General features: G+C 27.9%; 1 protein-coding gene across 1 annotated transcript; it reads left to right on the top strand.

The window, feature by feature from the left end:
- Positions 1–139: 139 nt before the first annotated feature.
- LOC132944707 (transcription termination factor 3, mitochondrial) lies at positions 140–2943 on the top strand. The gene is made up of 2 exons (XM_061014186.1): positions 140–282; positions 1777–2943. The coding sequence occupies exon 2, from the start codon at positions 1857–1859 to the stop codon at positions 2877–2879; it is 1023 nt and encodes a 340-aa protein (XP_060870169.1). The 5' UTR covers positions 140–282; positions 1777–1856; the 3' UTR covers positions 2880–2943.
- Positions 2944–12664: the final 9721 nt, after the last annotated feature.

The following is a 12664-nucleotide window of genomic DNA, read 5'->3' as shown; positions in this document are numbered from 1 at the left end:
ATTCATTTTTAAGCATGAACACAAATTACAGATAATCAAATTATTATCTTAAATTCTAAAATATACCTTTATACCATAGACCTTATACCACAGAGTACCTGTGATATTATTCTGTGATTAAACTTCATAAAAATGATAAGAATAATAATAATAATAATATGATTTCATAAATTCAGAATTTTGAAGCTAAAAGTGCATGAATTATTTAAACTGATTTTCCATTGAACTCTACTTCAAGTCTAAAAACTTATTTCTGGTGATCGTAATTTCCGAAACTTTAAGGTAAATTAATAGACATTTTCAATAAATTCTCATAAAAATAAATATGTATTATTATTGATTAATATATTATTCACTAACTTGATCTAATAAATAATAGATGCATGAGTGTTTATTAGAAAAATTATAATTACAGTTTTTCATGAAGTGCTTGTTGAGTTGAAAGATTATAGATATTATATACTGTCAAACCGGTCAACTTGAAGCCGTTTTGAAATTATATTGTAAATAACTTTTAAGACTAATTAATCTAGTTAGATATTATATTTTCAACATAACAATTTCTTATTTAATGTTTGGTTTATTAATTTCTGTTGCATTTGAACCAGACAAATTATTCTTTCTATGTTTTTTATTTATTTTTCTGCTTGCGCTTGCCCCATGTTGTTCTGAATATCGATAACGTGGGGCATTCATGTTTATCTTATGAAGAACCTATATTATCATTCACTTAAACCTACTTGGGGCACTATTTTAAATTTTTTTTAATTAATAGACAATTTTCCAAGTCTTACAAATATATTTTGTAACTGCTTAGTATATAACATGAACATATAAAAATAATAATAACATTCTTGTTCTTATAATTTTCATACTAGTTAGTAGATATAAATTAAAAATGTCTAATTTATAAAACCTTGTATTCAACAATTATTATATAATAGTTTATATTGACCTTTAAGTATGGATAATCTTCATTTAACACTTCTAAGTATGATAATATCAGATATATTAGGAATAATAAAAGTCAGTCTAAATATTCAGGGGCGTACCCAGGAATTTTCCAAAGGGGGGCTCCACATTTTTTTAATATGTAATAAGTATACAATCAGTGGTTTGCACTTTAAGAATTTTAAATTCTGTCAATCTATGGAGGGGTCCAGACCCGACCCTCTCACTTGTGTACTCCCCTGTAAATATTGTTTTCTTAAAATTGTTATTATCTTCTCACTTCTTAGAATTCCATCCATTCTTTATTTCATTCTAAAGACTTGACTATTGTAAAAAAACCACTCATTCTTCATATGACGTATCTAGCTAATAAAAACAGTTTCAGTCTTAATTTTTAATATTACATGATATAACTGGATGTAACCTTATTCATCTTTGTAATTATATTTCTAATGCACTTTAACTGTACTCTGTCCACCAAGAGAATATAACTATTTCTCGCAAACAATATTACAGGTCCTTCTTGATCGCTGTCTTACCAAGAGATTATTATAGTAAGTAGTGTTGGAGTCAAAGACGACTAGTTTTAGTTTCTGTGCACTCGTATTCTCTCGTTGGACTGAGTAGGAATATAATATATATATCAATACTGTCAAAACATTATCAAAATATTAGCCCTTGATGTAGGTATATCGTATATAGCCTGTGTTTAAACTTAAATAAAAGATTAAATATTATTAATTAAAATTATTTTGATAATAGAAGATACCTCTAAACATTTGTTAAAATTTGTATTCAATTGTTATATATTTTTTTTTTTTACAGATTGGCAGTTCAAAAATCAATTCATCTTTCTTCAAGACTTTAATTCAAATATTTAAGCTCTATTTATCAATTATATCATCATGATTTTATTTAAACGAGTACTATCTTTTAAAATTAATGAACAAAAACAATTCTTCAGATGTTTTTGTAGCTCTGATAATACTTTAGAGACAATCAAGTCTAATCAAATTCAATGGCCTAAGGACTACAACAATGTTCCACTAGAACCCAATGTTACTAATTTTTCTACTATTAGTCCAGCATTAAACCCTACATTTAATTTGGCTGCATATGTTAATGAGTCATATTCACTACAACAATTAGTCAAACTTGGCGTTGAAATTTATAAATTTGACAATAATCCTAATGTAATGGAAATGATATTGAAATTAGATTTTGAACGTGATATGAAACCATATATAAGATTTATTCATGATTGTGGAGTGCCAGTTGATGAATTGGGAAAATTTCTCACAAAAAATCCTATGATATTTTCTGAACATATGGATGATTTAATAACCAGAATAAATTATTTAGAATATAAAAAATTCAATAAAGAAATGATAACTACTATAATCCGAAAACACCCAAAATGGTTGTCTCAAAGTACAGTTGACATTGATACCAGTCTTGGATTTTTTCAAACTAACTTCTTTCTTTCTGGTGATAATATCCGTAGTTTAGTTACTAAATTACCAAAATTGATTACTTGGCCAAAAAAATCAGTGAATTTAATAATGTTTTCATTGATTGAAGAAATGGGTTTTAATAATAGTGAAAGAAAAAGACTATTACAAATCCATCCCAAATTATTTGTTATGTCTAAAAACCATTTATTACAACGATTCAACTACATACATAATACTATGGACATAAATCACGACCGCATTGTCCTTGAACCTCAAGTATTGACCAGTCGTTTATTTAGAATCAAACAGAGACATGAGTATTTGCAATATTTAAACCGAGCACAATATGACCCAACAAAGCCCAATTATGTACCACTTTCAAAATTAGTTTCAGGAGATGATTCAGAATTTTGTTTAAACCTTGCTAAGACTAGTGTTGAAATGTTTAATACATATCTGAAGACTAGTCAATAATGTTACGATTTAATTAATAATTTGTAAAATATTTATATTTCATTAAAATTGTGTTTTCAATTTATTTGTTTATTTGTTATTGAACTTTTGTGTAGGTACCTATATAAATATATAATTATGCATGTATGTATAATATATTATGTGTATATTTGTATATATAATTTTGATTATTGAGAATTGACTATTGGTAATATATATATATATAAATGTATACCTAATATAATATATGTGTGTTAAATACACGATTAAAGATTAAATATAATATAATGGAATTTACTAACAATTTTAAGAATGCTGTTAAATAAAAACATATTTAGTTTCAAGGGCAAAAAATATAAGCCAATCTTCATACAATAAAAACTGAATAATAGATTTAAGGTGCCATATTATTTTTATTAGAATATATAAACCAAGGTTAAAAAAATTTAAATACCCTATATTTGCTATTATTTACAATTTTGTTTACCATTAATAATTATAATATATTACGTTTGGCTTTACTGTAGTTAATCATATTTCAGATTATAAAATAATTGATTTTTACTTTTATATGTTTATGTTGGTAAATTATACAAAATAACAAGTCTATGTCTGTCAAGCCTCAAAAATATTTGAACAGTAGCCATCAGCTTATATTTATGTCCTCACTGTTCATGAATAATTTAACAAATTTAATTATGTACCTGTTCTGACAGCGACCCTACCCTGACTATAGGTGTAATTAGTTGGGAGCTAGAAAGGGCTTAGCTGCCAAAATATGTTTTTGCCACCCAAATAATATAATAGAAAATCAAAGAGAGTCATTTATGATTTATTTGTTATAAAAACTGGAACTATTTGAGTTTTTTTTTTTATATTGACTATTTAGGTTGGTTCTTTATAGGTACATTCAAGTACCTACCTATAAAAAAACAATTTTCATTCTGTTAATTATTTATTCAAATAAAATTATCAATTTCATTTTAAAAGCAACTGTGCATTGAAATGTTGTGAGTTATAGTAAAACATAATTTATATTTAACTACCTATGTAATAAATAAAAATATATTTAAATGTCTGATGTTGACAAAATTCGTCAAAACCACGAAAATTTACAAATTGTTTTGAGTTAGAATTTCATAAGCTTGTATTTATATCTAAGATTTGAAAGTTTATTTTATTACAAGATATCTCATAAGTTTTCCTATCTTTAACAACAACTAAAAAAAGCTGTTTAGCGGAAGTCGTTCTGCTGTACCTACAGTAGGTTACAACTTACTACTTACAAGCAGGTGAACGTGAATGTAATGCATGGTGTTAAACTTGAACTCAATGATATAATATTATTGAATACGAAAAAAGATTCTGAGCGGAGATGGTTTGTCAGTCTAAGATATTTCATATAATATTTATATTATTATTATTTTAATACGGTAGCCGCGGTTAAGTTGAATTATTATTATATATATTTATGAATAATAGTATATCCAGTATAGGTAGGTACTTTTGATGTTTCAAGTACCCACGGTTCGGACCACGGATAATAATTTTTTAAATATAATGCACTAAATTTTTTCGTTTGAGTATCTAATTTCGTCCAAAGTCCAAATTTGAAAAAAAAAAATTTTAATTTTCCATTTGGATAAATTTTGTCAAAATTCGAACTAAATGCTCATAAAAAAAATTACTGTATTTTTAATATTTTTCAACTGCCATTGTAATAACATATTAGGAGTCTTAAATTAAATTTCAAAGCTTTTTGACCCAACGAATAAAATAAAAAATTAATAAAAAGTAATGACTATAAAATAGCTGTAATAACTAATATAACTAATAAGTTGTTTTCTGTAGGTCAGCCAAAAAAATACAATGGGGAGGATATAGCCCCTAACCTCCCCCCTGTGCATGCCTCCTGGATGACGCCTGTGTCTCATCTTTATATATAATATATTATATATATATTTCTTCTGCCCGTGTGTATGTGACTTAACTCCTCCTAAACGGATGGACCGATTTTGATGAAATGTTTTGTATGTGCCTGAGTAGATCCTGTAGAATGGTTTAGATTCACAAAATATAAATAAAAAAATATCCAACACTAAAACCTTCTATTTAAAACTACCCATTTTCCTAACAATCAAACACATTACACGTATAAATATTTTTAGGCAAAATAACAAAACAAATACAAAGGTTTACATACATCATGGCAGTTAAATACTATTTAATATTATGCAGATAGTATGTACGGAATATTATTTATATTATATTACTTATATTAATTATTTACAATAAAAATTCTAGTTTATGTAATTATGTCCGCACGCAACTGACTGCGTACGATCAAATGTCTATTTTGATTGATATACGGCACCCATAATAAATTTCGTTATGAAATCTTTTTTCGTTGTTGGTAAAGTATAGTGTATAGGTACTCAATAGTCATATTATTATGACGTATGTTTGTGTATACACGGATGATAATAAGAAATGCATCAATAATATCACAACTTTTTTTTTTTAGTCCTGGGGTGGGGGGTTTGAATCCGACCCCCTCTCCCCCGTATGTACGCCACTGAGTACACTAAAACCAAGATACACTTAAATAATTAAAAGTTCGTATTTCTTACATACATTATATACCGAGGTATTATTACTATACAATTTTCGATTTGCAATAATAAGATTTACAAATTCAATCTAAAATTTTTAGTAATTATTAGGTACCTATTTAATAATTAGGTACCTATTACTAAATCCAAAAATCATAGGTAACTTAAAAATTAAAAACGCAATTTTTCGCAAAAAATCCCAAGGAAAAAAAATCCCTAGACTACAATATTACTTACAACCACATGCAAATGGTTGAACAAATATTTTTGAAACGTATTAGTACCTATAATTACCAAGGCTGGGCAAGTTAATGATTTTTTTTAACTTAGTTAAGTTAAGTTAATATGCACCAATAACAAAAAGTTGAAAGTTAAATGTTTATTTAACTATAGGTTAACTCAGTTAAGTTAAAAGTTAATACACACTTTTTGTTAACTTTTTATTAAGTTAAAAAAAAGTTAATTTATTTGTTTATACAACGCTAGCGTACTTAATTTTTTTCCAACCCAAAACTAAATTATAGGATATAGTGTTAATACTTCATACAGTATTTCCATATAAGTTAGATTCGAATGATATACATTTTTAACTTTAAACAATTTACGATACATATTTTTTGACATGAAAACGAAATAGACTGAAATAGTGAAGTATTATAAAATTAAAAACAAAATAAATTAACTTAACTTGCTTCTTAAAATGAAAAATTAACTCATTAATTTCACGTTAATTTAGAAAGAAATTTAGTAAATTAACAGTTAAGTTAATGAAAAGCCAAAAGTAACTAGTTAAGTTAAAAAGTTAAAATAAAATTAACTTTTTAATTTAACTTGAACTTTTTAACTCGTTAATGCCCAAATTAATTAATTAATGCATATATCATTGATAATTACCACATTATTAATATTTAATTACATAAATACGTATATTATATTATATTATACTATATTATATCATTAAAAAAATTATATATAGTAATAATAAAATATTAGGTAATGATAATATAAATGGTATTTTGTTTTAAATTACGATAATATATTATGTGTAATTCAACTTAATTACAAAAATTTGCAAATTTTCATATTGTAGTTTAAAATTGAAATTATAATGAATGGATAATATACCTACCTACTCACGTCTCACCATCACAAATATAGCATATTATATAAATATTTGGAGTGATCGACTTATTTGATTGGTCAACAAGAATGTTTTAATTTTTTTTATATGACAATATTCTATTATTACTATATATAATTTTTTTGAATGATATAATATAGTATAATATAATATAATTTACGTATTTGCTATTAAATATTAATAATGTGGTTAATGGAAATTATAGATAGGTACTAATTAACGTTTAAAAAATATTTGGTTGTGAGTAATACTGTAGTCTGGGGATTTTTTTTCTGGGATTCATTTTTTTATTACTCCGTGTTCTGATTTCAGAGCTGTAGCGGTCCTGCGTATCATTTAGATTATGTATTTATGAATTATGTTTAATGCATTTCGACATTTCATATCGCAATATCATATTCAAAATTAAAATTATGTAGAATGGATATTATATATATATCGGTACCTATATGTGGCTATGTATGTACTTTATGAGGAATACATGTATAATGTAGATGTGGTAAATCAAACAATAATAGTATAGGTATACCTAGTACAGTATAGTGCCCATACGGAATTACGGCTATACCTACAGCTATATACATTGTATACCTATATACTTATTGGGATCTATTTTGTAGTCGGATAGGAACGATTGGTTTATTACATTTTACTTCTGTTTTACATAATTGCGTTTTAAACTATATTTCACTTTATATAACTGTGGCCAAATATAGCAACTATAGGTATTACGTCCATAATCTATATATCCCTATAAGTACATACGCTATACACAATATCATATTCAGTTATGGGAGGTATATAACACCTATACGGCTGTATTTATAACATTGAAAAATCATTAACAATTTAAATTGCACTGCCGTCTACCGCATTTATATCATTATAGATCAGTATTATGTCTACTTGTAAATATTAAAATTTTATCTCGACGGAACATACGATGAATTGGTACCTACTATGCTGGATAGATTTCCGGGGCTTTCGATTGCCGGTTCGACAATTGATGTTTTATTATTGCATACATAACAATATATACCTCCTAATCTACCTTTACAAACACTCAACAGGTGTAAAATGTTGAATGACATTGGCACGTTGCCCACTATAATATTATACCCTTCGCGGACATTCGGTGGTCTAAAATGATGGAGATTTTGCGACAAAAAAAAAAAAAAAAACCGTACGAGTTATACGTTATAGCCGGGTATTATATTATAGCCTATAAGTGAAGTATATATATACACACACACACGTATAAGTTATATACTTGTTTCGTATTATGGATAAAATATTATATTATATCCCTTACACTTCAGTCTACCGTTGCCGCCGCCGCCGTGACGGCCGCGGCGTGTACGAGTCTTTCGGACGCCGATGGCGACAAAAGGGAAAAAAGGTATTTTCGTTCCGATTCTATTCAAATGGAATGCACGCACGCAGATCGGATTCATCACAATGGTCATGTGAACGCTTATAGGTACCTATATATACATACGTATTTATATTCGTATTCCCCTAAGCACAATGACGAAGAATGCTTTAACATATCCTGTCGGGATCGATATGTATATGAACATAATATGTATATACAGATAAATATAAAAATATGTATATAATATACATAATACATATATATATATATATATATATATATATATATACCTACAAATATGTATTATATAACGCACACACACGCGGCACAGTATATATTATATTATTATTATTATTATGTGTAGCAAAGACGCGTCTGCAGGCGGCCGTTTCGTGCCAGCCACAACACAATACCCCAAATTGGAATTTTGAAGACATAAAAGACATTCCCCGATGAATGAATAACGCATATTCGATGACAGTTTTCAAATACTACGGAACCAGCATCGCTTGCATGTAACTACATAATATAGGTAGTAGGTATACATACATATTCTTATATATATATATAGGTACATATTATACTCGCCGTCCTTGGGGCTTGGACACACACGGTGGCAAAATTCTAATGAACTTAAACGTTCAGATTGACCCAAATAGCCAATAGAACAGAAATAAAACTTCACAAGTTTTCATATTTTAATATAACCCTTTAGGTATAGGTATAATATATAGTATATTACATAGGTACTTTATAGGTATTTACTAATACATTGCTACTCTGTATACTATGTATTATATTTGAAACAAAAATAGTTACTGTTTTGTCGATTGTATTAATTTTTTTTTCATTAGGATGAGCCGTGGTATCTAGGCCACTGGCTGACGATCTTGCTCATCAAAATTGTTTTTTTTTTATATTTAGCGTATTGGTTTGTACTTACATCACCTTTACAAAAACATTACGATAAATTGTGTAAGTATACAAATTTGCCTTACGATTATTATTTTATCTATACCTATACCTATAATATATAAATAATACTTACAGGGTGTTACCACTGGGTATCTTCCCTAATCTAACTACTCATACCATATTTTACCTTTCATATATCAAACCTACTTATTATACAAAAAGCATGTATAGATTGTAGATTTCTTCAAATAAATAAAAAAAAAAAAAAAAATAATACTTATTTATACTTTACATAACACAAGTAAGTAGGTACTAATAAATTATTATTTATTGATAATTAATTATCCATTGAATTTACTCGTTGGCTATATGCCTGAATCTGTACGAATACATGTTAGCCGGTTATACCTAAATAGGTTGTCGACTTATCGTCACCAATTTCTGGTGTTGCGGTTGGTAGAGAGATGAACATTAACTCAATTGTTTTTGATCTACTAATATTCATAATAGTCATTATGAATATTAGTATTTAGTACAATTAGTCATTTATTTAAATTATATGTAGCCAGGTAGGTATTGGACAAAAACCAGTATTACATAACTCCGACAAATATTGATGTTGGGGTCGCATCTAAAACTGCACGCTTATGGTTTCGACACCAAAAATTTCGGTATACAAAAACCGCACACTTTACAGGTTCACTGTATAGCAAAATACCATCACACACTATTTTTAGTGCCAAATACTAGAATAGATAATATTACAATTATTGATAGAAAACAAGGGGGCAAGTGTTGAGTAGGTACTTGATGATTTTTAAGTACAAACAATTTAGAGTGCATAATATAGTGTCAATGTTGAGAAGAATTTTTAAAAAAAAACTGAACATATTACATTTTACATTTTTTAATCAAAAAACGACGGAGATTTTAGCTAATAAAACATTGAATATTTTACATTTTTACATTTTTTTATAATTTATATCTTACATTTTTGAATATATTAATTGTAAGTATTTATTTTTTTGAACAAATATAAATAGGTAATAAATAATAGATTATACATCATTATAAAGAGTACGGTTTTTGGATACAACAATTTATAAAAGTGTGCAGTTTAACCTATTGAATGTGTGCGGTTTTTGGAGTCAATGGATCTTGGAACTGACAGAAACTTTCCGGGCGCAGTACAACTATACAAGTCAGTGGATAAAATCTTAAAAATAATTAATAAAGTTCTACAAAAAGGACACAATAGGACAGCATAAACCCTTGCGGCTTGTGGACCACCTTATGCTAGCGACCACTTATCGGCTATTGTAGTAATTGACGATCAAGACGATCGATGACCGTCTGCATAGTTGCAAATAGTGTTTGAGATTTGGGATGGCTAAAGATTTAAACGTAGAGATGAACATTTTTTCATATATTCTTTAGATTTATTGAAGGGGGGGGGGGCTTACAACTGTTAAGGGAGGGCTTAGCCCCCCTATTTGCCCCATTATTTGCAGCGCTTATAATAACCGGTCATATATTACTCACGGCGGATAACCACGGTTTCTTTTGGTCGTCGTCGCGACGAGGCCGAACGTACAAAGTTTGTATTTAACTATATACCTACCTATATAATAATATTATAGAATCGGAGCTGGTATGTGATGGTATACTATCGTGGCATCGTACCAGTACGTACCGGAATACCGGTATTCCGTAATATCAAATATACATAATAATATATCATAATAACGAATAACGATATATGGGTAGGTAATAGCATAGTAATAGATATACCATGATACATGATCTTACAGGTAAACTAGCATTGGATATTATAATATTATATCATAATTGTATCAAATTGTTCTATGATTAAATACTGCAGAAATATAGTATAATACAAATACCTACCTAACGTACCTACCAATAATATATCATTATAAAATGTGAGAATTTCCTACATTAAACCTTTTGAAAACAATATGAAAACCTTATTACAACTGCACAAATGGTAATTAACATAAGTATTATTGTTTTAACAAGAGTTATATATGAATACCGGAGTGCGATATACTTAACTTATTTATTATACTATTAATATATTTTTTTAAATTATATAAGTACGTTTTTAGGCATTATACAGTAATACGAATACGGTAGGTAGGTATACGGTATACCTACATTAAAGTATTGGGTAATTATACCAACAATCGCGGTACACCGTTCACCGATGACCGATACACAGATATTAAACGGTAATACGGTATACCGAAAAACCTTAAACTCAAAGATTATTAAATTTAAAAGAGGAAAGCAATATGTAGATATACCACGGATAACGATTATATGTCAGCATGGTGTATAAATACCGGACCCTCAGATGCCCTGGAAAACGTCAAGTTACATAGACAATAGAAGTAAACGAAGGAAAAACGTCATTCACGTCCAGTTTAATTAATTTGTAATTACTGAATGTCAATAACTACTCTCAATAGTAAATTTATACTTCATTATAATAATTATGTTCGTGATCAATTATCAATAGTATAGAATGTATTGTATATGGTCTATAAAAATATACAAACACAGTCCATAGAACAACACATATACTATAATAACCTACTGGTAGTTAACAATTTAACATTGTTAATAAGATTTCGATTTTTTTATTTATATTTTAAAAATTAAATTGATTTAGTTATTTCTATGAACAATAATTTTCATTTAGATTATTTTAGTCCCTTGGTTTTTTTAAGAATATATATTATAGGTACTGAATTATTCATAATATGTTTCTTGTAGAAATATGCCGACGTTCAGACTTCAGAATCTATTGTACTTTAATATTTGTGTTTACTACGTAATATTATGTGTTATACATAGATTTGAAAAATCTTTGTAAAATAATCTGCCGACTGAGTTACATGACGATTTTTAGTGCAAACCTTACATAAAATATATGAATATATAATATAGAAAATAGAAATATCTATAGCTATAATAAGTGCTTGAATTGTGGTGAGCTGGCAGCAAGGCACAGGGGGACATTTTTGTGTTGGGGCGGGGGGACTGCACAAACTTATGTCCGAAATAATTTTTTTTACTAAAATGTAGATTTAAATTGTTCTCAATGATATAACAAATTTTATAATTTTAAATATTAAAATTATTTTTGATAGGTACTATAGTTTATTATCTTTTCTATGGTTTGGAGTCTAAACTTTAAAGCGTCCCCCCCACGAGTCTGTGTAAAATAATTTTGCACTTGGAACGCAATTTTTAAATCGTTGTATTGAGCTCATCCATACCTAATTTTTCTCAATTCGAACACTGATTATATCAATAACTAATAACTATAATTACTGTTCATTGTACATGTGGTACATTATCATCACTTCGGATTATTCATATAGAACCTGTATAATATTAAGCCACGTACCTATCGATCTCTCAGTGCTATTATATTTTAGCCAATTGTTGGTATGATATAATTAGTATATATTATTTGAATTGGACGGATATAGGTACATTTTTTTTAACGGGATCTGTAGCTAGTAGGTACAAAAAACAAATCAGTTTTGCGCTTGAAGCCAAAATGTTGTATATTTTTTTAATTTATTACATTTGAACCTTGTTTCGTATTATTACATAAGATATAATATATTGTAATATAGACTAGACGTGATCGTTACAACCGCGGTCTCTGCCCAAAAACGATGTTATATGTAAGAACATACCCATACCCATTTACCCACCCGTTCGTGGC

Source organism: Metopolophium dirhodum, chromosome 5 (assembly GCF_019925205.1).
Source record: "Metopolophium dirhodum isolate CAU chromosome 5, ASM1992520v1, whole genome shotgun sequence".
Taxonomy (NCBI): Eukaryota; Metazoa; Arthropoda; class Insecta; order Hemiptera; family Aphididae; genus Metopolophium; species Metopolophium dirhodum.
Note: the sequence above shows the minus strand (reverse complement) of the source record. Positions and strands in the feature narration are given on the sequence as shown.